Source organism: Sardina pilchardus, chromosome 1, assembly GCF_963854185.1.
Source record: "Sardina pilchardus chromosome 1, fSarPil1.1, whole genome shotgun sequence".
In the NCBI taxonomy this organism is placed as follows: Eukaryota; Metazoa; Chordata; class Actinopteri; order Clupeiformes; family Clupeidae; genus Sardina; species Sardina pilchardus.
This window is the reverse complement of record NC_084994.1, coordinates 14,979,365-15,005,549: the sequence shown is the minus strand read 5'-3', so window position 1 is coordinate 15,005,549 and position 26,185 is coordinate 14,979,365. Positions and strand designations below refer to the sequence as shown.

Sequence of the window (26,185 nt, the reverse complement as noted above, 5' to 3'; positions counted from 1 at the left end):
TAGGCTATTTCGGTACCTCAGTAGGTTAAAGTATTTTTAGATAACTCCCTGAAATTACTTTTTGAAGGTTGTTGTATCTATTGTTGATGGGGGGGGGGGGGGGGGGGGCACTTAGTTTAAAAAGTAACTAAGTAATCTAATTTAGTTACTTTTGAAATCAAGTAATCAGTAAAGTAACTAAGTTACTTTTTAAAAGGAGTAGTCAGTAATCAGTAATCGGATTACTTGTTCAAAGTAACTGTGGCAACACTGTTGGCGGGACTGTTCAGAAACATCTCTGACTAGTTGTTGGGTCTCTGATCTGCTTGGCTCTGCTCTGCCCTCCTTGCTGGAGGAGGCACCATCTTTCTCCCTTTTGCCTTTTTGCATTACACATAGCCTACGCTTCACTGATCTGCATTACACTTTTGATTAATATTTTCTTGCTTCCCATTTACTGACTTGATATACTACTTGATTTAGATTATGCTTTAATAAATTCTTTTGGTTTAACTGTACAAACGATGTGGTCTCCCTCTATGTCATGGCTACTGTGAGCTAGGTAGTCGAGACAGAGCGAGGGTAGGTGAGAAACAAAGAGAGAGAGATCAAGAGAAAAGGCAGAGAGATATGAAGTGTTTTAAGTGATTTCAACTGATTTGATGTCAATGAATACAAAATTGTGTTTTATGTAAAGTTTTAAAATTCACTGTCAAATTCACTGATAGCAACTCAGTTTTGATCTTGTGATACTTACTTTAGCATCTCCAGTTTACAGTTGGGATCCTCCAGAAGAGAAGAAAGATGTTTCACTCCTGAATCTGTTGCTTTACTCCCTGACAGCTGCAGCACTCTCATGTGTGAGGGGTTTGATCTCAGTGCTGATGCAAGAGCTGTGAAACCTTCCTCTCCAATGCTGCAGTTCCTCAGGCTGCAAAGAGAAGTAGGAGAAATATTTCATCTTAATTTCCATAACAATCATAAAGTACTGTATATTATACAACAGTTAGGTCCGGTCGAACGATTTAACAATATCTGATTGGACGAGACGCGTTCTATGAGTGGTGATATTGACTCTTCACAGCTAATAATCACTTCGCGACGGTTGATTCTTCGCTTTGATTTAACCGGATTTAACCGGATTTAACCGGATTTAACCAGAGACGCCATTCCATGTTCTTTGAGTTAGCAGTTGCATAGCAACCAAACGCGTTCTGAGCTAGGTCTACTTCGCATAGCGGAGGAACTGGGCTAAACAAAACAATGGCAAATAATAAATTATCCTTCCTAGAAATGCACTCTGGTATCATTTTTTTGTTGGCAATGGAACTGTTGTATAAAAGCATTATCACACTCGTGGTCGTGGTGTTGTTGGCCAAATATCGCCAGCATTGGCCAACAACACCACTCCCACTCGTGCGATAATGCTTAAATATCTATTGCATACGGTTGTGTGGACAAATAATATGTGCACTGGAATGTAGATGATATTATTCATGACTTAACAGTAACCCTATATTTGTGAATACGTATGGAGTGAGTGTGTGTGTGTGTGTGTGTGTGTGTGTAAAATGGGCAGGGGAATCCTAAGGGCAGGCATGTGTGAAGTCTTGGGTAGAATGGTGGTGGGACGGGGTGTGTGTGTGTGTGTGTGTGTGTGTGTGTGTGTGTGTGTGCATGTGTGTGTGTGTGAGCGAGTGTGTGTGTGAAAGTTAATATACAGTACATTGTACATCGTTTTATCGCCCAGCCCTACTACATATGCATCAGTTCTAGGCTCAATTTCATTTCCAGGGAAAGGTTTTAATTTGTTATGTTTTAGCCTATGTTAGTCTACAGCAGGAATTAGTGCATGTGGGGTGTGGCATCACCATCACGATTGGCACAACCCTATTATGTACATGAATTTCTTTGAATTTCATTGAATTTAAATTCTAATTCTTTTCTAATTCTTGTACTTGAAGATCCTGTTTTTGACCTCAATTCAAATTCAATAATTTAATTGGAATTTGATAGCCTTGAAATCTAGACGCCCCTAGCGGCAGCAAATGTAATTTGGCTGGCGGGGCAGTCTAGGCACGATCCATAGAGCTTAGGAGCTGAGAGCTTGAAAATCAAGCGATCCAATCACAGCGTGTATAAAGTCGGTGGGCACGCTTAACATAATGGTGACTGACATGCGACCAGAAGTTGCGACGGTAACGCATCCTGCTATTTGAAAACAAGAAGATGATTCACTTAGCGTTATCCTATTGTGTGAAGAGGGAAGGTTGCGCAGCCTGCTACTTGAAAACAAGAAGATGATTCGTTTAGCATTATCCTATTGCGGAGATGGAATTTGAAAGACAACTGTTTATCCCACCCCTCCGATTGAGCCCTGTATACGGTGAGTTCCCAGACCCTACATCTTGATGTGGGTCTGGCTCGTCAGGCTAGAAATTGGAGTCATTCTGAATTCAATTCACAATTTTGCACAAGCCTGGTGTGTGGTGTGTGTTTGTGAGTGTGAGTGCACGACCCCCATCTCCCTCTGTTGGTCAAAGGAAGGTCCACATCCCTACCAATTTTTATGTATGGGGTGAAACAATTCACAATTTATTTCAGCCTGTTAACTGATAGAAGACCGTAACTGATGAGAAGTTGAGATGTATTTTCTTTGGCCGTTTTAATGTAGATTTTAAATGCTCTTACACACCTGATTACATTGCTGCTTTAATCTGGTCACCAATTTCTGCATTATTATTTACATTACAAAATCTTACATTGCAGGTCTTGCTGACACAGTGACAGCTGCTGCCCTGGTGGTGTCCATGTTCTTCCTGTTCTTCCATGTTACATACGCCTACCAAATGTGGTGTGCTCAGCTGAAACTACAGGCCAACCAAGAGTCACAGTGACATAAGGGGGCGCTATGGAGTTCCTGGGCCACGCCCGGGGTCAAGCCTTCATCACTGTGTGTTCATTGTACCAAATGATGTGTGTGCCAAATGCCATGAGTTTTCACCTCATTGTCCATGTAAACAGGGCTACTGATGTCACAATGGGGGAGCATGCAATTGGTGTGCTGACTGCAGGAATGTGCAACAGAGCTGTTGCCTATGAGCTCAATGTAGAGCTGAAGTGCTAACTTGTATGGACTTCATCACATTTCTGAACAAACAATAAACATGGTGTCTTAGATCTTCTACTTCATCTCAGTAACATTTACATTTAATTTAGATTTATTCATTTAAAATACACTTTTTCAAAATGGGACTTGCCAGGGCTATACAGTGCGAGCATTTTACTCACAAATGTGCCTTAAAATAGATTGTGCCAGTAGAAAAAAATAAAAAGGGTGCACACGTGTGAGTATGGATTTCAACCCTTTCACTCTCCTTTTGCTTAATTCTAACAGGATTTTTAATGAAGACGAAGGAGCGAAGCTGAGGCGAGCCAGGCAATAATGAAGACGAGGAGGGCCCCACAGTAATTGTGAATCTAAAATCAATTTTTACAAAATCCAAGAATAAGAACAGAGACAGTAACTGGACACATAGAATAGCTGAGGCGAGGCAGGTGATAATGAAGGTGGCCAACGAGGAGGCCCCGACGGTAATTGTAATGCAATTTACTAAAGATTCAAAGACAGAAAAATGCTGATCTGGTACATGAAAATGTAGCTAAAAATGTGGAGAATGCAATGCAATTTAGGAGCACCTACACTCCTAGTGAAAAAGCTAAGCTGTCAATTACAAGGGCACTCAGGGTTAACTGCCTTTCTCAAGGGCTCAACAGTAGAAACTGGTAGTTGAACAACTTTTCAGGCTACTGCATGCTAGCTTGACTCATAAAAACTAATATATTGTGTTTGTTTTGCTCAGCATACAATGCTCATATATCCACTGTTATTCCAGACGTTTGTGATAGAGCCCTGCGCGGGACTGTTTTCTTCATCCCAATCCCACCCGCATCATCAGAAATTCTGACCATTACCGCCCGCACCCGCGGAGTGTGTGTTACAGTCCTGCCCGCACCCGCAATGTATATGTTTAGTCCCGCCCGCTCCCGCGAAATTCTGATAATTTATGCCCGCACTGTAATAGACATGCATTGATTTTATATATTCTCCCGTCCCGCAAGAGAAAAAAACAGCTGCTTGAATAGAAAACAACTGTGTCATGACAGTCGCAACAGAGCGTGCACGACAAACAATTAAACCCTCACTGTATCTCAATGGAAGGCAAGGCTAGGCTAGGCTTTCCACTCCAATTATGCTCTCCATTTTATTGCTATGCTAAATCTCGATCCCGCAGAGTTTTTTTTCTGCCGCCCGCTCCCACCCGCAGTCAAGTTCATACCGCCCGTTCCCGCAAGATTTGCGTTGGGTCCCGTTGTGATCCTCAGTTCTTTAAAATCGTATAATAAATTGGTTTCGTTAATTTTGAGTGCCCACACTGCAGTCTGGATTCTACTTCAACATTACTCACTTTGTGACAATATGGCTCAATGTAATACAAATAAGCTAACACCAACCTTAATGTCTGCAGTCTGCAGTGGGGACTAGACAGTCCTTTAGAGAGAAGCTGAGCTCCAGAGTCTCCCAGGTCATTGGTTTCCATGTCCAGCTTGATCAAGGAGTTTGGAGACTGCAGAACTGAGGCCACAAGCTCACAGGACTTATATGTGAGTTTGCAGCCAGCAAGTCTGTACGACAGTGTGACAAAATACAAATGATTAGTCATTAATGATAAAGAAGGGATGTGTAGGGGAATCTTCACATTAACATGTTCTCTCCAACTTTAACTTATCATGTGTTGAACCTGTAAACTCTGTCTATTGTTACTTTTTCTGTGTGGACAAAACTGTCTCAGGAAAACAAAACAGTTGTGAAACTAGGAATGCAACTGAAGTATTCTGTTATCAAAGTACATACTGCAGGGCTCCAACTTCACGGTGAGGATCCTTCAGTGTAGCAGATAACAGCTTCTGTGCTGATTCTCCAGAATGATTGTTGCTCACATCCAGCTCTTTCACACAGGAGGGGTTTACCATCAGGGCCAGAGCAAGACAAACATATCCTTCACTTGAGAAACCACACTTGCAGAGCCTTTGAGAGAGAGAGAGAGAGAGAGAGAGAGAGAGAGAGAGAGAGAGAGAGAGAGATGATGATGAACTGTATTAATCCTGACAAGGGAGTTCAGTAAACCTCCAGGATTCAGTACTCAACAGAACCAAATGAGACTTGAGTCCATCTCTAGGATTTCAGGTTTCCCCCATGATTAAATGATAGATTAGACTCATTAAACTGCTTAATGATGTTGCCTTCAGGCCTCTTTGTTCATAATTTTTTATGAGATTTAAAAAGAGACAATTGCCATTTTTGCATTACATTCTGATTCATAACAGCAGTGAGAAAAGGTGTAAAAAGTCACATTTCACTCTCTCAGAAAGAGGCTCACATGTTGGCCTGGGAACCCATTTCAATCTGAGAGCACATTTGAATTTGCCCTGGCAGATCCATCTGCCCACCCATCCATTCAAATCCATTTCCTGGAATAATTAATGCCCAGTCTGAAGAGTTGTGCCCACCACCCCTGCTCTCAGACAAGATGTGAATGCCGTCTATACTGTATGTTCATTTCTGTTTTGGATATTTAAGGAAAAGAATAAGGATTCTTCTCTCTCTTCTATTTACTCTCTTTGTCTTTGGCTGGCTAGGCTCTGCCCAGCTCACTCTTTTGGAGTCTCTCTCTCTCTCTCTCTCTCTCTCTCTCTCTCTCTCTCTCTCTCTCTCTCTCTCTCTCTAATTTTATCTGATGTTTTTGTGATTGTTTAATTATTTTTTCAACTGGCATGTAACTTGTTATAGTGTATTTGCTATAACAATTCAAGTTAGTATAACTTGTTATAGTGTATCTGATTTGAACTTACATTCAATTGAAGTGATATTGGTTATAAATACTTTTAATGTTTAACTGGTAAAGAGCAGAGTGCATAATCTGGCTATCACCATACTAAGGTCAATAGATGATGTTTGCGCTTTATATCTACTGCACAAGAGGCGTGATCAATGGCATAGTTCAAATGACTCCGTACGCTTGGATAGTCCTTAAAACAATCAGACCAATGATCCGGGTGAGCCTTTTGAATAAGCTAGTTTGTGATTGGACCCAGAATATGTGGACAGGAAGCAGGAGAGACAGATGTGCAGGTTTCCAGCCTGAGCTGCAGGGCAAAATCCAATCCATCGCCGGCAGATCAGGCAGGGTTTACCCAGCCTACTGTACATAGTGCATGGATATGAGTATAGAGCATGGATATGAGTATACTGCATGGATATGGGTATAGAGCATGGATATGAGTATACTGCATGGATATGAGTAGAGAGCATGGATATGAGTATAGTGCATGGATAAGAGTATAGTGCATGGATATGAGTATAGAGCATGGATATGAGTACAGAGCATGGATATGAGTATAAAGCATGGATATGAGTATAGTGCATGGCATGGATATGAGTATAGAGCATGGATATGAGTACAGAGCATGGATATGAGTATAGTGCATGGATATGAGTATAGTACAGAGCATGGATATGAGTATAGTGCATGGGCTTAAGTTTGGTCAAAAAGTCAAACTGAACACAGACAATGGCTGGGATGAAACTGTTCTGATGTTCAGATGTCAAGAGTTGCTAAGGTTAACAGGAGGTCTAACCATCATCACCAAACAGGAAGTTGTAGTCATATTGGATGAGTGTGAGTTTTTCTATATTTTGAGGGCTTTAGTTGACATGAAACATGAATATGAACATCTGTATGTAGAATGATGATATCTAGCCAAGTTCTATCAATTATTACACATTTCTCATCAAACTATACACACATCTAATACGGCACAAAAAAGCAGATATTTGGAGTGTTTTGTAAATGTCTAAAAATGAAAAGACTGAAATATACCATTAACATAAAATATTGCCATTGTCTGTTATGACAGCAATGATAATAAATAATGCAATGTCCTTTTCACTCTCTCAGAAATCAACATACAAGTAAGCCTGGGAACCCAGACAAATCTGAGAGCTCATTTGAATTTTCCCTGTCAGGTTCATCAGACCACACCTCCATTCAAGCCCATTTCCACACAACCAAAACCCAGGAACCAATAATCACGCATGTGGCTTTACACCATGAAGGACAGAGCAGGACAGTTACTACTTTGTACACAATCAATGGCTGTGCTGATGGCATCAGTATTACACAATGCAGACGTGTATTTTCTTTTGAAATTAGTAAACAATTGCATTTGAATCAATAATTTACAAGCAAGTTGTATTTTCAGTACTTACTGTACTCACAAGAGGATTTTGTCAGAATTGAATGAACCAAAATGAGTTGTCATCGCTGGTCACGCCCTTGAACATGAACTGGGAGAATCCAGAGCCATTCTCTTTTGAAACTGGTTTGGTGTCAGCCAGGCTACTCACAATTAGGTCACCACCACCATAGTGGTATGTAGGTAGACTGTCTGACTGTTCTGTTGATGTGGATCTCTTAAACTATCAGGAAATGCACAGCAATAAATACATGTCAATCACCAACCTTAATATCTGCAGCTTGCAGTGGGGACTAGACAGACCTTTAGAAAGAATCTGAACTCCAGAATCTCCCAGGTCCTTGTTACTCAGGTCCAGCTCAATCAGGGAATTTGGAGACTTCAGAACTGAGGCCAGAAGCTCACATGACTTATCTGTGAGTTTGCAGCCAGTAAGTCTGTAAGACAATGTAACAAAATCCAAATTATTAGTCATTATTGATAAAGAAGGGACACTGTTGATAAATGACCCTCAGTAATAAATGATAATAAATGGATATGGTAACATAATGCCAATACTGCAATGGTATACTCTAAAAAGTGACCATATACTCTGCTTAAAATAAATGTTTTAGGTCCCTGTGCACATATTCCTGACTCGACTCCCTTTAGTACATTGATGTTTCCACTATTATTCCACTATCATTCCATAGATTATACATAATCTATTATCTTTGAAGTTATCCTCTCTTGTGTAGGTTGATCTTCACATAAACATGTCCTCTCCAACATCAATTTATCATGTGTTCAACTTGTAAACTCTGCCTTTTGTTACTTTTTATATGTGGACAAAACTGTCTCAGGACAACAGAACAGTTGTGAAACTAGGAATGCAACTGAAGTTTTCTGTTTCTAGAGTACATACTGAGGAGCTTCAACTTTGGAGTGAGGATCCTCCAGTGTAGCAGATAACAGATTCTGTGCTGATTCTCCAGGATGATTGTTGCTCACATCCAGCTCTTTCACACAGGAGGGGTTTAACATCAGAGCCAGAGCCAGACAAACATAACCTCCATCTGAGATACCACACTTGCAGAGTCTGAGTGAGAGATATGAGATATTAACATGACAAACTGTAAACATCCTGATAAGTGAGTCCAATAAACCTTCTGTGTTCACTATCAAAATTGAATCAATTCTTACGAAATGATTTTGTATGAGTTTCATTTATCAACATCGGTTCACACCGCTGGTTATAAAATAGGTCTAATCAGGAAATGCACAACTATAAATAACACTCAAATACCAACCTTAACATCTGCAGTTTGCAGTGGGGACTAGATAGTCCTTTAGACAGAAGCTGAACTCCAGAATCTCCCAGATCATTATTACTCAGGTCCAGCTCTATCAGGGAGTTTGGTGACTGCAGAACTGAGGCCACATGTTTGCAGGACTTTTCTGTGAGTTTGCAGCCAGTGAGTCTGTGAGATAATTTGACAAAATACATGTTCTTACTCATTAAGGGGAGAATTCTCCCATTTGCGCGTAAATCGCGCGTGAGCTTTTTTTTTACGCTGTTCTGTTGCGCATCAATGTTTTACGCGCATTCTGCCGTCCCATCTTATGACACAACCACATAGCGCAAATTCCAAATCAAGGCGGCCTTATGAAAGAGGCATGATTTATTTTAAAAAAGAACCAGACTTATCTACCTCCTCTTTAATTTAGGTTGATATGAAAACATGGAACGTGGACTTTCTCATTGACCTTCTGAATGCCATTTAAATCCAGAAAGAACACCAACCAGTCTTTGAATTTGACAAGGTGAACTGAATAAAGAACTGTCTGAAGTAAAATGGTGGCATCACATAGCTTAACAAAGAAATTACTTAACAAAATTTCACTTTTGCTTTGACGTTTGTTTATAAAGAGTCAAGACGTGCTTGAGGTGTGTAGATTTATAATTCAAAAACTCACGGTTGACAAAAAGGTTTGGCTGGCAGCTGCCTCGCATAATATCAATTTATCTATGCTAAAACATGTAGACTGACATCTGCAGCTTCGAAGACAGTAGAGAGACTGACATAACGAGTTCAATCTCCATCACCAACTAATTAAAAGACGAGAGAATAAATGCTGCTCCACTATGGTGCAGACGTCTGTGCAAATGTATGGATGTCTTCAGTGAAGTTGGAAAGATACGGACAGATTCGAACGAAGTATGCTATGGGATTATGACTTCTCGTCAAGTTAAAACTGAAGATACATAATCGGTAAGATCAAATACTGAAAGTGGGTGATTATAACGGGATTTTCACTATTTAACAATGTAGCCTATGAAGCCAGTGAAGGTAATGGCGCGAAATATGCCACCGTGTGACACTGTAATGCGGAAAACATGAAGCTGTTTCATCTTATAAGCATCACATTTGATACTGTAATGTCAATTTGTAAATTCCGTGTTGCCTACATGTATTTAGACCTAGGCCTTCTGCCAACATGAGCAATATGCTGTTTCACCTTGTAGTGGCGCTCGACCTTAATCCAGCCCTCCAGAGTGCGTACCAGGAAAAGTTGCTTAAGCCATGGCAGAATGCGCGCAAGAGTTCTATATATAAGAAACGCCCAGATTTTGGGGTTGCTCCACCGAAAATGCGCAACTCTCTCTACCACGCGTAAATGGCCGACTTAAGCGTAATGGCCGCTTAGAGGGAAATGCGTGTAGTTGCACGTTTTTTTGGACTTACGCACCCTTACGCGCATGGGAGAATTCCCCGATAAAGGAACACTCCAACGCTTTTTCATACCAAACTATGTTAGTCCCTTAACTAAGACGAGTTGATACAGACCTCTCACGTTTCAATGCGTGCACTCAATGGCTCTGGCTTGCGGTGTTACTTACTAATTATCATGCATGTGGCTTTACACCATCAAGGACAGAGCAGGATGGATACTGCTTTACACAATGGCTAGGGTTAGGATCACACAATGCAGATGTGTATTTTCTTTGGAAATCAGTAAACAATTGCATTTGAAACCTGAGTTTACAGTTTTACTTACATATGTGCTGTACTCACAAGAGGATTTTGTAAGAGTTTAATGAACCAACATTAATTTTCAGCACAGGTCACACTCTTGAAAATGAACTGAGAGCATCCAGAGCCAATCTCTTTTGAAAACTTGGACACCACAAGTACAGTACAGTGATGTACTGTAGGTAGACCGTTTGACTGTTATGTTGACGTGGCTCTCAGAAACTATCAGGAAATAAATTGTCATAAATAAATGTCAATCACCAACCTTAATGTCTGCAACTTGCAGTGGGGACTAGACAGTCCTTTAGAAAGAAGCTGAACTCCAGAATCTCCCAGGTCATTGTTACTCAGGTCCAGCTCTATCAGGGAGTTTGGTGACTGCAGAACAGTAGTCACAATCTCACAGGACTTATCTGTGAGTTTGCAACCAGCAAGTCTGTAAAACATTGTGACAAAAGACAATTTATTTCTCATTAATCATAAAGAAGGCATAATGTTTACAATTGATCTTCATAAAGAAGTGTAATGGATATCAAAATATCACAGGAGTTTACAGCCAGCTTTTTAAAGGAACAAACACAACAGTGGCAGATAACATGACTGCTAAACAACACTTGCTGAAACACCAAAGGTGCACATACTCCTGGCACTACTTCCTTTAGTGTATTGAGGTTCTCACTGTTATTCCATATGTAAAACAAATTAATTATACATAGTCTATTATCGTATAAGTAATTCTCTCTTGTGTAAGGTGGATCTTCACATAAACATGTCCTGTCCGACTTCAACGTATCATGTGTTCAAACTGTAAACTCTGCATTTTGTTACTTTTTCTGAGCGGAAAACTCCACTTGTGTGGAGTTTTCAAAACACTTGTGAAACTAGAAATGCAACTGAAGTGTTCTGTTTCTAGAGTACATACTGAAGGGCTTCAACTTTGGAGTGAGGATCCTCCAGTGTAGCAGATAACAGCTTCTGTGCTGATTCTCTAGGATGATTGTTGCTCACATCCAGCTCTTTCACACAGGAGGGGTTTAACATCAGGGCCAGAGCCAGACAAACATATCCTTCACCTGAGATACCACACTTGCAGAGCCTGAGTGAGAGATATGAGATATTATTAACATGATGAACTGTAAACATCCTGAGTCCAATAAACCTTCTGTGTTCGCTATCAAAATTGAGTCAATTCTTACGAAATTATTTTGTATGAGTTTCATTTATCAACATCGGTTCACACCGCTGGTTATAAAATAGGTCTAATCAGGAAATGCACAACTATAAATAACACTCAAACACAAACCTTAACATCTGCAGTTTGCAGTGGGGACTAGATAGTCCTTTAGACAGAAGCTGAACTCCAGAATCTCCCAGATCATTATTACTCAGGTCCAGCTCTATCAGGGAGTTTGGTGACTGCAGAACTGAGGCCACATGTTTGCAGGACTTTTCTGTGTGTTTGCAGCCAGTGAGTCTGTGAGATAATTTGACAAAATACATGTTCTTACTCATTAAGGGGAGAATTCTCCCATTTACGCGTAAATCGCGCATAAGCTTTTTTTTTACGCTGTTCTGTTGCGCATCAATGTTTTACGCGCATTCTGCCGTCCCATCTTATGACACACCCACATAGCGCAAATTCCAAATCAAGGCGGCCTTATGAAAGAGGCATGATTTATTTAAAAAAAGAACCAGACTTATCTACCTCCTCTTTAATTTAGGTTGATATGAAAACGTGGAACGTGGACTTTCTCATTGACCTTCTGAATGCCATTTAAATCCAGAAAGAACACCAACCAGTCTTTGAATTTGACAAGGTGAACTGAATAAAGAACTGTCTGAAGTAAAATGGTGGCATCACATAGCTTAACAAAGAAATTACTTAACAAAATTTCACTTTTGCTTTGACGTTTGTTTATAAAGAGTCAAGACGTGCTTGAGGTGTGTAGATTTATAATTCAAAAACTTACGGTTGACAAAAAGGTTTGGCTGGTGTAACAAGTTGGAAACTTTGGATTAATTCATGGTTTGTTACAGATTTAGATAACAGTATTTGTTGTAATGGAATTGAGGATATTACTATCACAATGAATAATTCACAACAAACGGTTAAACATTGTTAAAAACAAAAATCATTTGTGTTGTACATGATGTGTTGAGGATTTCATTGATTTAATAATTACATGCTTTATATCAGTGATCTACAATTTGCCTTGAGTCGCGAGCTAGGCTCGATTGCTTTTGTCTCCACCCACTTAACTAGGGGAGATCGCGGTATTTTCCTCATTCTATTAAACTCTGATATTGAGGAAACCGCACTAAAATCACTCTGTGATTATTTCTACCCCTGTTTCAGGTACAGTCATACCCTCTTTTGATATTGTACTAAATACATTTGTGTAACCGTTGCTTAGTTTAAAATCGAGTGTTGACTATGAAAATAGAGAACGTTTGTATGCAGTGTAATGTAGCCAACGTGCGTAAGTGTGGAAACGTTCTCGACCATGCTGCCTGATACAGCGTGCCTGCGCCATTTTGACCACTTGTTAAGACGTATTTGTTCATGTATGTTTAGACATCATTTGTATATTTCTCTGCTCAATATTAATGTGCATTTTGGGTATAAAGCCCATTTAAGCTAGGCAGTGCTAACCTGTAAGTTGAACAACGTTAGCAGCCTGTATGTTCTGGTAATGTGAGCATTTGTTTAAGAAAAGGATTCTATTAAACTCTGATATTGAGGAAACCGCACTAAAATCACTCTGTGATTATTTCTACCCCTGTTTCAGGGGTGTAACACTGGCAGCTGCCTCGCATATAGACCTCTGAAGTTCGCCTACAAAAAGGATCCAAAGCTGCCATCTTTGCCCATATAAGGAGATCCGGGAGTTAATTGAAGCTAACTGCCTATGGCAAGTTGCATGGTAAGTTAGCTCTGGGGTAGCAAAGATCAAAGTGTGCCGTCTTCACCTACCGAAGATCACAGTATCCAATAGACGGCAGTGGACAAAACTGTGTAGTGAAAAACGTCTGCATTTCCAATGCCATCATCCCCGTGAGAGTTTAACAGGTGCGATAATTGAAAATCCCCATGTTATTTTCCCATAGAAAAAATCTCAAGATACCGGATCTCCTTATTTGGGCAAAGATGGTGGCTTTTTTGTAGGCGAACTTCAGAGGTCTATTATCAATTTATCTATGCTAAAACATGTAGACTGACATCTGCAGCTTCGAACACAGTAGAGAGACTGACATAACGAGTTCAATCTCCATTACCAACTAATTAAAAGACGAGAGAATAAATACTGCTCCACTATAGTGCAGACGTCTGTGCAAATGTATGGATGTCTTCAGTGAAGTTGGAAAGATACGGACAGATTCAAACGAAGTATGCTATGGGATTATGACTTCTCGCCAAGTTAAAACTGAAGATACATAATCGGTAAGATCCAATACTGAAAGTGGGTGATTATAACAGGATTTTCACTATTTAACAATGTAGCCTATGAAGCCAGTGAAGGTAATGGCGCGAAATATGCCACCGTGTGACACTGTAATGCGGAAAACATGAAGCTGTTTCAGCTTATAAGCATCACATTTGATACTGTAATGTCAATTTGTAAATTCCGTGTTGCCTACATGTATTTAGAACTAGGCCTTCTGCCGTCATGAGCAATATGCTGTTTCACCTTGTAGTGGCGCTCGACCTTATTCCAGCCCTCCAGAGTGCGTAGCAGGAAAAGTTGCTTAAGCCATGGCAGAATGCGCGCAAGAGTTGTATATATAAGAAACGCCCAGATTTTGGGGTTGCTCAACCCAAAATGCGCAACTCTCTCTACCATGCGTAAATAGCCGACTTAAAGGAGAATTCCGGTGTGAAATTGAGCTTAACTGTACCGAAACATGTTAAGGTGTACTCACACGTGCTAAAGTAATTCCATAGGAAATATATAGTTATACTGTCTACATGAGCATGATGAGTAACAAAGCTCAAAATGTTTGCAATATGTCCCCCTGTCTTTCCTGTTCGTTTGTGCTCGTCAGTCGACTTATCGCGACTTCACCACAAGATGGCGCCCAGCGGATAGATTCTATGAAGGTACTGCTTGAATAGAAAGTCTTTTTTAATAAACTTCCTGTGCACTTCCAAAGTTCTAAGTATCTCGTTTTAAATGTCAGGACCCTCAGAAGTCAACCAATGCAGTGTGGAGTTACTTTGGAACCTTTTTAATGGTTTAAAAATAGCGATTTAGCTGCATAGGCTATGTGATGCCCAATCTAATAGATTCACGCCTACTGCAAGCTAGGCTGAAATCGGAGGAGTTCAGAATGCTGGGGGTGAGCGAAAGTGCGTCTTACAACACGTGTGAGTACACCTTAACATGTTTCGGTACAGTTAAGCTCAATTTCACACCGGAATTTCACTTGGACTATATGAGAACTTTAATGTATACATAATGTGTATTTAACTGCAGCTAACTTTCCCTCCCCTTGTCTTTGTTTTGTATTTTGTCTCTGTTTTGTACTTTCTTGTTGTCTTTGTCCTTGTCTTGTATTGTCATTGTGAAAAAGCAATAAAATCTAAATATATAAAAAAAAAAAAAAAATTTCACACCGGAATTCTCCTTTAAGCGTAATGGCCGCTTAGAGGGAAATGCGCGTAGCTGCACGTTTTTTTGGACTTACGCACCCTTACGCACCCTTACGCACCCTTACGCGCATGGGAGAATTCCCCCCTAAAGGAACACTCCAACGCTTTTTCATATCAAACTATTTTAGTCCCTTAACTAAGACGAGTTGATACAGACCTCTCACGTTTCAATGCGTGCACTCAATGGCTCTGGCGTGCGGTGCTACTTGATAATAATCATGCATGTGGCTTTACACCATGAAGGACAGAGCAGGACGGATACTGCTTTGTACACAATCAATGGCTGTGCTTATGGCATCAGTATTACACAATGCAGATATGTATTTTCTTTGGAAATCAGTAAACAATTGCATTTGAAACCTGAGTTTACAATAAAGTTTTACTTACATACTTGCTGTACTCACAAGAGGATTTTGTAAAAGTTTAATGAACCAACATTAATTTTCAGCACAGGTCACACTCTTGAAAATGAACTGAGAGCATCCAGAGCCAATCTCTTTTGAAAACTTGGACACCACAAGTACAGTGATGTACTGTAGGTAGACCGTTTGACTGTTATGTTGACGTGGCTCTCAGAAACTATCAGGAAATAAATTGTCATAAATAAATGTCAATCACCAACCTTAATGTCTGCAACTTGCAGTGGGGACTAGACAGTCCTTTAGAAAGAAGCTGAACTCCAGAATCTCCCAGGTCATTGTTACTCAGGTCCAGCTCTATCAGGGAGTTTGGTGACTGCAGAACAGTAGTCACAGTCTCACAGGACTTATCTGTGAGTTTGCAACCAGCAAGTCTGTAAAACATTGTGACAAAAGACAACGTATTTCTCTTTAATGACAAAGAAGGCATAATGTTTACAAATTATCCTCATAAAGAAGTGTAATGGATGAATACTCTAATGTAATATCATATACCCGTACTGCAATGGTGCACTCTAAAAAGTGATGTGTTTGAGATTATAACAGCTAGTCAGGTTAACTAAAAACATATACTCTGCTAGAAATAAATGGTATAAGTCCCTGTTAAGAACTGTCGGTAGAGTGTGAAACTGTCTCAAAATATCACAGGAGTTTACAGCCAGCTTTTTAAAGGAACAAACACAACAGTGGCAGATAACATGACTGCTAAACAACACTTGCTGAAACACCAAAGGTGCACATACTCCTGGCACTACTTCCTTTAGTGTATTGAGGTTCTCACTGTTATTCCAGATGTAAAACTAACTAATTATACATCATCTATTATCGCATAAGTAATTCTCTCTTGTGTAGGTGGATCTTCACATAAACATAAACTGTCCAACTTCAATGTATCATGTGTTCAAACTGTAAACTCTTGTGAAACTAGAAATGCAACTCAAGTATTCTGTTTCTAGAGTACATACTGAAGCACTTCAACTTTGGAGTGAGGATTCTTCAGTGTAGCAGATAACAGCTTCTGTGCTGATTCTCCAGGATGATTGTAGCTCACATCCAGCTCTTTCACACAGGAGGGGTTTAACATCAGGGCCAGAGCCAGACAAACATATCCTTCACTTGAGAAATCACACTTACAGAGCCTGAGAGAGAGAGAGAGAAATAGAGAGAGAAAGAGGGAGAGACAGAGATAGATAACACAAGAGAGAGATTGAGAGAGAGAGAGAGAGAGAGAGAGAGATGATCAACTGTATTAATTCTGACCATGGAGTTCAGTAAACCTCCAGGATTCAGTATTCAAACTGATCCAAATGAGACTGAGTTGAGTCCATCTCTAGGATTTCATATTTCCCTCAGCATGAAATTGTAGATTAGACTCATTAAACTGTTAAATGATGTAGGCTAATGCCTCTGTACATCATTTGATATGAGATTTACATTAAGCTCTCATTCATGACAGCAGTGATAAAAGGTGTAAATATTGCATTCTCCTTTTCACTCTCTCAGCAATAGGCTCACAAGTTGACCTGGGAACCCATTTTAATCTGAGAGCTCATTTGAATATTCCCTGGCAGATCCAACTAGCCACCCCTCCATTCAAGCCCATTTCCACATAACCAAAACCCAGGAACCAATTAATTACGCATGTGGCCATCCACCATGAAGGATAGGAAGGATGTTTACCGCTTTGTACACAATCAATGGCTGTGCTGATGGTGTCAGTATTACAAAATGCAGATGTGCATTTTCTTTGGAAATTAGTAAACAATTGCGTTTGAAGTCTTCATTTAAAACAAAGTTATACTTACGTATGAAAGAAAGAGGGACGCCGGTGCAACGCATATGTCTTCTTTAGTATTTATTTAAAAGGTGCAAAACATTGACTGACGTTTCAACGTTACACGCGTCTTCATCAGAGTCCTTGGACCTTAAAATGTCAGGAAACACATTGCAATACAGAAATATAAATCACCAACCTTAATATCTGCAGCTTGCAGTGGGGACTAGACAGTCCTTTAGAAAGAAGCTGAACTCCAGAATCTCCAAGGTCATTGTTACTCAATTCCAGCTCAATCAGGGAGTTTGGAGACTGTAGAACTGAGGCAACAACATCACATGACTTATCTGTGAGTTTGCAATCAGCAAGTCTGTAAGATAGTTTGCCAAAAGAAAATTATTACTCATTAATGATAAAGGGATATTGATTCTTATAAATAAATATAATAGATGAATACCCTAAAGGCCAGTTCAAACCGAAGATTCGCGACGGTCTGAGACGGTTGCGGAGAGCAGTTGCGGCGGTGTGAATCAAAAGTTGCAAGCAGTTGCAAGCAGTTGCAAGCCGTCGCTAAACATTCAACATGTCAAATCTTAGTTGCAGAGTTTTAGAACGTTGCTGGTTTTTAGAACGTTGCAGCTCGTCTCGTCGCGGATCTTGTGTTTGAACTGGCCTTAAGGTTATGTAATATACTGCAATGGTACACTCTAAAAAGTGTGTTAAAAACATTGTGAAAAACATTGCAAAAGTTTCCTACATCAGAAGCTACTTTTTCATTGAAAATCAAAATGATATGGTATAGAGCATGGTTATGGGCCTTTACATCATTTTAAGGCATTTGTGGCACTAAACACTAAAGACCCATACAGAGCGGGAAGTAAGTGTACTAAAAATGTAAAAAAAAAAAAACATTTCAGTAAGTATATTTTCAAATGGGCTATTCACATCAGACATTAGCATAAATCAGGAAATCCTCACATACAAAGAAATCCAAATATCCAAAGTCCATAAATAAATTACTAACTGGAAAAAAAATAATCTTTTCCATCTTCATCAAAATCTCACCGTGCCCTTCTGAAGCACCTCACAGCTGGGATCAGTCTCCTGCGCCCCTCATCTGATGTGTTGTATTTCTTCAGGTCAAACTCATCCAGCATCTCCTCAGACATCAGAAGCATGTGGGCCAGTGCTGAACAGTGAGCAGGAGATAGTTGGCCTTTGAAATCCTTTGGTGACTCGAGATATTTTTTAATTTCTTGGTGCATGGAATGATCATTCATTTCAACCAAGCAGTAGAAAAGATTGATGCATCTTTCAGGAGAGAGGCCTTCATTGTTGAACTCTTTTATATACTGACAGATGTTCTTAATTTCCATCTCTGTGGTGCTATATGTGTGGTTCAGTAGACCTTGCAGAAGTCTCTGATTGCTCTCCAGAGAGATGCCCATAAGGAATCGAAGGAAAAGATCCAGGTGTCCATTCCTGCTCTTCAAAGCTTGGTCAACTACCTTCTTTAGAAGCCCATTCAACGGTATCTTACAGGTAACATAACAAAGAGATGTTAGTGTCTTGAAATTGTTTTTCAGGTGTGATATGAATACATGAAGTGCAGCTAGAAACTCCTGGATGCTCAGATGCACAAAGCAGTAGACTTTCCTCTGGTGAAACACAGAGTCTTCCTTGAAGATCTCAGTACACATGCCAGAGTACACTGAGGCTTCACTGACATCAATGCCACACTTCTGCAGGTCTTCCTCATAAAATATCAGTTTGCCTTCCTCTAGATTATCAAAGGCCATTTCAGCTAACTTTAGAATGATTTCTTTCTGTGATTCTAAGAGCCTATTATTCTCTGTTTCATGTCTTTCTTGATATTTCTGATTCTTTCTGGTAGTCTGGATGAGCAAGAAGTGTATGAACATCTCAGTCAAAGTTGTGGGTATTGCCTGGGTGTTGTCCTGTTCCTGCATCTGTTGTAGCACAGTGGCTGCAATCCAACAGAAGACTGGGATGTGGCACATGATGTGGAGACTCCTGGATGCCTTAATGTGAGAGATGATTCTGTTGGCCTGACTCTCATCACTGATTTTCTTCCTGAAGTACTCATCCTTCTGTGGGTCATTAAATCCTCGTACTTCTGTTACCTGGTCGATATACTGAGTAGGAACTTGACTGGCTGCTGCTGGTCGTGAGGTTATCCAGATGAGTGCAGAGGGAAGCAATGTTCCCTGAATAAGGCTCGTCATCAGAAGATCCATTGATGATTCTTGTTCTACATCAGACAACTTACTCTTCTGTTCGAAATCCAGAGTTAACCGACTCTCATCCAATCCATCAAAGATGAACACAACCCGGCAGTCTTTGTATCCTTCACCATCATTCAGCTCCTTCAGCTCAGGTTGGAAGTCAAGGAGGAGCTTGTGAAGGCTATACTGATCATCCCTCACCAAATTCAGCTCACGGAAGGAAAGGGGAAACATGAAGTCTATGTCTTGATTAACTATCCCAACTGTCCAATCCAGAATGAATTTCTGCACAGAGACTGTTTTTCCAATTCCAGCAACACCTTTGGTCATCACAGTTCTAATGCACTTCTCCTGGCCAGGTAAGGGCTTGAAGATGTCATTGCAGTTGATTGGTGTGTCTTCTGTGTATTGAGATCTAGATGCTGACTCTACCTGCCAGACCTCATGCTCCTTATTCACCCCTTCACTCTCTCCTTCTGTGATGTAGAGCTCTGTGTAGATCTTATTGAGGAGTATCTCAGCTCCTGGTTTGATGATGCCCTCAGATATGTTCTCAAACCTCCTCTTCAGACTGGCTTTATGTTTCTCTTTAACACTTATCAGAACTTCCTTATCTGTTTGGTATTAAGAAGCTGATGTTAATACATTTTAACTAAATAAATTGTAGAAGCTCATCTCTACCACTTGGGGAAAATGGCAGACATAAAGACACACATATAGCAAAGTTGAGAAAATAATATTAACTTTTTGATAGGACCTTTGTGACAGAGCGCACCGCGTCTGTCACGCAAGCGGCCGCATTCCCGCCAGTAAGAACAATGAGAACGGAGTTTGCACTTGAACGCAGACATTAGTATACACATACAGGAGAAATTAAATAAATGATGTAATGCATATGTAGGAAAATATGGAATAACTATGTATTATGTCGTGGTACAATGCGAAGGAATAGTGGTTAGGCCGTGCGCTAAACATGGCTATTAGCGGCTGATGCAAGGCATAATGTCGGGGTAGTTGTGGCGGGTTTCGTGTGCGCACAAGTTAACATCCTAAATGAAACTGCTGCGACTGTGCCAATGTTTGTCTGTGTATTGTGTCTTTGTATTGCATATTGTTCATCTTACTTGTCTACCTGTCTTCCGGGGTGCGACAAGAGTGTCGGAGGTGAGACCCAGTTAAAGGGACGGGGCGCGCTCCCATAAGGGAAGCGCTCATAGAGACAGGGGTGTTTCAGTAGTTTTGTTTTATTTGTTATTTTGGGGAACTGTAGCAAAGTCTTGATGATTGCACATGAATGTTAAGTAATGTGTGTGGCGCTTGTATAGTATCTAGCCTATGAGGATACGGGATCGCGCTAATTGATTGTTTGCTGTGTTTGGTCCGCGCCAATAGCATATAAGAGTATTGGGCGCTTCATTCGGGAGATGGGCCTCTGCCGTGAGAGGGCACATTGTCTCGGTCAGTATGGGTACGTAAAGGGCCTAGCTTTAGTGGGCATTATCCCATGTTTTTGTTTTTCGTTTGTTCAGTGTTTTTCTTTTGTTTGTTTATGTCTAATGTCTGAACCTACCGGTAGCCTAATAAAAAAGGAAGTTTTCTTCTACTTGGCATCTCTCGACCTGAGTCTCTACATCTGCACGGACACATTATCACAACCTTAGACTGGGGATTAAAACTTCAGATCGGTTAGTGCTCTCACCAGACAAGGTGACAATATCAGACACTACAGATCACTCACAGGGCACAATAACAGCAGGATGGCCATAAAGACTTGTGTCAATCAATGAAAAAAAGAGAAGCATAACTTTGCACATGCATACACTGCACTATAACAGAGCACAATAGTCTGCCATAGTTATGACACGCAATGACTTACTATCTCAGAAATATGGCTTTTTAATGTCGATCAGATTATCATCATGTTGATATCGTCATTGCATTACTACCAACATTTTAATATCCTAAAATTATCATTATTATTATTATTTAGTATCTCAAAAATCTGAGTTGCATCTCATAATTTTGACTTAGTATGTCAAATTTATGACTTAACTCAATGTTGAGTTAAGTCATAAATTTGACATACTAAGTCAAAATTATTGATGTTTCTCTAATCCTCACCTGTCCTCTTGTTGATGTTGTGTTCACAGGTGATGGTGTCACTCAGTACCTGTTCATGCACTCCACCCATCAACTGATCAGCCGTCAACTCACTACAAGCACATAAACATGGAGTTAGTTAGTAGTTCATGTTGGTTCTTATCACTGCTGCTAGATTAACAATATCATAGGTTGTTGCTATGGTAATTAATTTAAATATTTACTGAGGTGTTGATAGATTAGACGTGATGGCTGTTATGCTAATTAAAGTGGTTGCTATGCTGGTTGCTTGAATAACACACTCTCCTGACACAGGACGGTACTATGCACATCAAATAGACAGCGATCCAACAATGTCTTGCTGGAGAAATGAACAAAGTGCTCCTCACATCCACTCAGCAGCTGGAGCTCTCGTCAGACTCAAAGCACACGAAGCACCAAGTTGTAGCCAAACTGTCACATAAGAGACTAATGATTGCGAGGTGCAGTCACATGGCCAGTGTGACAAACCGACACACAACACACACACACACACACACACACACACACACACACACCCGTGCACACATGTGCATGCACGCACACACCAGACTCAAAACACATGATAGACAAACTGACACACAAGGGACACACAGCCCAGTGCAGTCCCGTCTGGGAAGCAAGGCCAGTGTGCATCACCATCAGAGGCTAGTGGGTCTCCTCACATCCAAATCAGCAGCAGTGCTGCTCTGCAGTCTCCATGACTACCTGAACAGCCACCGTGTTCTCCCCCACAGCAGGAGACACACAGGCAGCTCACAATGGACAACCATGCAGCACCAGCTTTATGGCTCCACAGACTCATTTTTGTCACTCACACATTTGGGTTCAGAGTGTGGTGGTTCATTGCTGAAGCAGGGAAGATGCTTTTTGTGCATGTTAATGGTGTGAATTGTTTATATTTGTGAATTTGATGGTGGGAATTTCTTGATGAACACACACACACACACACACACACTCTCACTCACTTGGGTTCAGAGTGTGGTGGTTCATTGCTGAAGTTTGGAGGACGAGGGAGAGACACATCACTCTTCATAGACACACAGCTGGGCACTGGAGATGGAGGTCTGTGTGTCTCTGATCTGGGAACACAAAGACAGAATAAATCAACACAACCTTTAGATTCAGCACTGCTTATATAGACTGCTACTTTAAAATGTTAAGAAGTCAAAGGGGCAAAGACACAGAAACACACACGCACTCTCTCTCTCTCTTTCGCCCACTCACACACACACACACACACACACAAACACACTCACTCACTTGGGTTCAGAGTGTGGTGGTTCACTGCTGAAGTTTGGAGGACGAGGGAGGGACACATCACTCTTCATAGACACACAGCTGGGCACTGGAGATGGAGGTCTGTGTGTCTCTGATCTGGCAACACAACCTTTAGATTCAGTTACACTGTTTTACACAAACACACACCGCGCAAGTGCACACATACGCAAACACAAACACACACAAAAAAAATATCAACAGATTAGTCCACTACCAAAATAATCATTGCAGCCCTAATGCACACACAAACACAACTTGCATAATGTACTGTACACACACAGCATGCACGCACGCACGCACGCACGCACGCACACACACACACACACTCACTTGGGTCCAGAGTGTGGTGGTTCATTGCTGAAGTTTGGAGGACGAGGGAGGGACACATCACTCTTCATAGACACACAGCTGGGCACTGGAGATGGAGGTCTGTAACTGATAACACAAAGACAGAATAAATCAACACAACACACCTTTAGATTCAGTTACATTGCTTTTTATAGACTGCTAGTTTACACACACTTGATTTCTAGGTTATCTAAACCTACTACAGGCAATTCGAGCAGATTACGACAATGAATGTTGTCGTGAACAAATCTGTTACAGGAGAAAGAGAGCTGCAGTGCTTCTACAGTTTCCCCAGAGTGAAAATGTGGAGAATTGAGAGACCAAGCATCCAAGTATTCTGATGTTCTCGATAACAATGATGATGCAGGTGGTAGTCGCCTCAGGTGGAACTTGCCTCCCTCCATCGGAGGCTGACCCAGAGGTCCTGCATGCACCACAGGCAGGTAGCGCACAGGGCATCAGAGAGAACCACAGGTAGGCAGGTAGCGCACAGGGCATCAGAGAGAACCACGGGTAGGTAGGTAGCGCACAGGGCATCAGAGAGAGCCACGGGTAGGTAAGTAGCGCACAGCGCATAAGAGAGGCCATCATGACCATCATGCCGTGGGAATGATCATTAAAAGTCCCTGGACAATTTTCCCTGGACAGTCTGACTATCAATAATGTCATTTATAACAAGGCCAACTGACACAGGAGTGGTGTTGATGAGAGACGCAAACACAACACATTTAGGTTAAAAAAAAGTAGGTCTATGATCAGGAAACTTACCCTCCACCAGAGTGTGTTGGTGACCCAGGATCAGCCATGTCTTCAGCATTCTTCATGGTCCTAAAGCCATGTGCTGCAGACTCTGGTCTGAGTGTCTCACTGGGACCTACAGCCTCCTCTCTCTCCTGAGAGTCACTCATACCAGCAGCAGTGGGAGAGTCCCTCTAGAAGACCTACACAAGATAAACACAAAGCTTTTGTATGTGTGTGTGTCTGTGTCTGTGTCTGTGTCTGTCTGTGTGTGTGTGTTTGTGTGTGTGCGTGTGTGTGTGTTTGTGTGTGTGCGTCTGTGTGTGTGTGTGTGTGATGATGTAGCTGCCATAACACATTGTAAATCTGAGTGCAAATGATACAATGAGTACATCTCTCCTAAATTACTATTTTCAATTCAATTCAAGTTTATCTAGCACATTCCATATGATATACACAGACTCAATGTGATTTTAGGACGAAATAAATAGATTAACATAGCATAACGCATAATATAAATATAATAAACTGAAAGTACAACATTCTAGTTAAAATGATAACTTTCAACATCTCTATACTGTGAACATACATACAATCTCCAAGACAACTGTGTAAGGCCAGGAGAAGGGAGGAAGAGAGAGAGAAATATGAGGAGAGAAAGAGAGAGAAAGATAGAGAGGATCAGAAAGAGAGAAAGAGGGGGTAGAGAGAGAGACAGGAGGAGAAAAAGGGGCAGAGACATGGATAAACAGAAAAAAGAGGAGGAGACAGATGGGGGACAGAGAGAGGAGGGGAAGAGAAGGGGATGAGATAGAGAGGAGGAGGAGGTTGTCATATTTGAGGTATTAAAGTGTCCCATACCTGCATGTATACCAGCTCACTCGTATGCATTAATGGATGTATGGAGTAAATAATTATATAATACAGACGCTGCGCTTATAATTTCACGTCAAGCCTGCTCAAGTCAGTTCACTAGCAGTTTCACTTCCTTGTAGCTCAGGCACTAGACTGGCAAGACTGGCTGGACTTGTTCAGGCACAGGAGTTTAAGGTGCAGCCTCAGTGGCTAAACAAAAACAACTCATGAAAAAGTTGGTGATGCCTGCAGACCTGTCAATCATGATCATGTCCTGCATATGTGACTCTAATCTTACAGATGCCACAAACTGAGTGGTCTGTTAGAGCAGTGATCTAATATTTACCAGAATTTTACATGACTTTTATAATTCCCTATTGCCCATCTCTCTTAAACAGCCCAGACCAGTTCAGCAGGTTGTGAACACAGCACGAGTGTTGTAGATAAACGCTGCCAATGGAATAAGTCTATACACTGTACAATCTCTATTGATAATTAACAACACACACAGTAAACACACACACACAGTAAACACATACATATTTACACTGGACATGATACAAACATATATTTTTATAAAGCAACTTACAGTAGGCTATGTTTGGAGTGTCACTGGCTTGAGCTCCTGGAATCCATTTCCTTGAATCTCCGTCTCTCTCGGAAGAGAACTGACTGGATTCCTTCCGTCACAGGAGTTAGAGGAGTGAAACGATCAAAGTCAAAACAACTTTTGTCACGAATATTTAACCCCTTCATCTCCGCCGATCTATCAATTTCCTACACAAGCTCTTTCTAAGGAGATATTGTTAAAGGAACCGTATTTATTATTAAATCAGGCATCCCCGAGCTGTTTTTAGCCCATATGCATTTTAATGCATGTAATAGATGTGCATGTTTATGATTGTGCAAGTATTCTTGTTTTTCTATTATTATTAATATGTGCTTTTGAAAAAAGTGAATTTTAACAGAGAGGGGAATTGAAGGTGAACGGTATCTTCCACCTCCACAAGAATAGGGTGGAGATGCTGCAGGAGGGTGGAGATGCTGCAGGAGGGTGGAGATGCTGCAGGAGGGTGGAGATGCTGCAGGAGGGTGGAGATGCTGCAGGAGGGTGGAGATGCTGCTCCCTTCACCTCCACCACAAGAGGAGGGTGGAGATGCTGCAGGAGGGTGGAGATTCTGCTCCCTTCCACCGACACAAGAGGGTGGAGATGCTGCAGGAGGGTGGAGATGCTCCACCCTTCCACCTCCACCACCACAGGAGGGTGGAGATGCTGCTCCCTTCACCTCCACTCTTCCACCACCACAGGAGGGTGGAGATGCTGCTCCCTTCACCTCCACTCTTCCACCACCACAGGAGGGTGGAGATTCTGCTCCCTTCACCTCCACTCTTCCACCTCGCGTTAAGGTGAAGCAGAGCACTG

The 26,185-nt window shown here is 41.1% G+C and overlaps 1 protein-coding gene across 3 annotated transcripts in view; it reads right to left on the bottom strand.

Moving 5' to 3' along the window:
* LOC134082576 (NACHT, LRR and PYD domains-containing protein 12-like) overlaps positions 1–25,414 on the bottom strand; it is a 49,862-nt gene extending 24,448 nt beyond the window's left edge. For 2 of the 3 annotated variants that reach the window (XM_062538394.1, XM_062538412.1), the window contains exons 1-19: positions 25,351–25,414; positions 23,937–24,109; positions 23,151–23,255; positions 22,803–22,946; positions 22,508–22,621; positions 21,522–21,613; positions 18,220–20,014; positions 17,354–17,524; positions 16,346–16,519; positions 15,584–15,754; positions 11,614–11,784; positions 11,233–11,406; positions 10,576–10,746; positions 8,586–8,756; positions 8,201–8,374; positions 7,563–7,733; positions 4,895–5,068; positions 4,495–4,665; positions 737–910 (exon numbers count right to left, since the gene is read on the bottom strand). In XM_062538394.1, coding sequence (XP_062394378.1) covers positions 737–910; positions 4,495–4,665; positions 4,895–5,068; positions 7,563–7,733; positions 8,201–8,374; positions 8,586–8,756; positions 10,576–10,746; positions 11,233–11,406; positions 11,614–11,784; positions 15,584–15,754; positions 16,346–16,519; positions 17,354–17,524; positions 18,220–20,014; positions 21,522–21,613; positions 22,508–22,621; positions 22,803–22,946; positions 23,151–23,255; positions 23,937–24,076 — 4,457 coding nt within the window. In that variant the 5' untranslated portion in view covers positions 24,077–24,109; positions 25,351–25,414. The remainder of the gene's footprint in view (positions 1–736; positions 911–4,494; positions 4,666–4,894; positions 5,069–7,562; positions 7,734–8,200; positions 8,375–8,585; positions 8,757–10,575; positions 10,747–11,232; positions 11,407–11,613; positions 11,785–15,583; positions 15,755–16,345; positions 16,520–17,353; positions 17,525–18,219; positions 20,015–21,521; positions 21,614–22,507; positions 22,622–22,802; positions 22,947–23,150; positions 23,256–23,936; positions 24,110–25,350) is intronic. The other variant, XM_062538403.1, reaches the window with a different exon arrangement.
* Between the last annotated feature and the right edge of the window lie 771 nt (positions 25,415–26,185).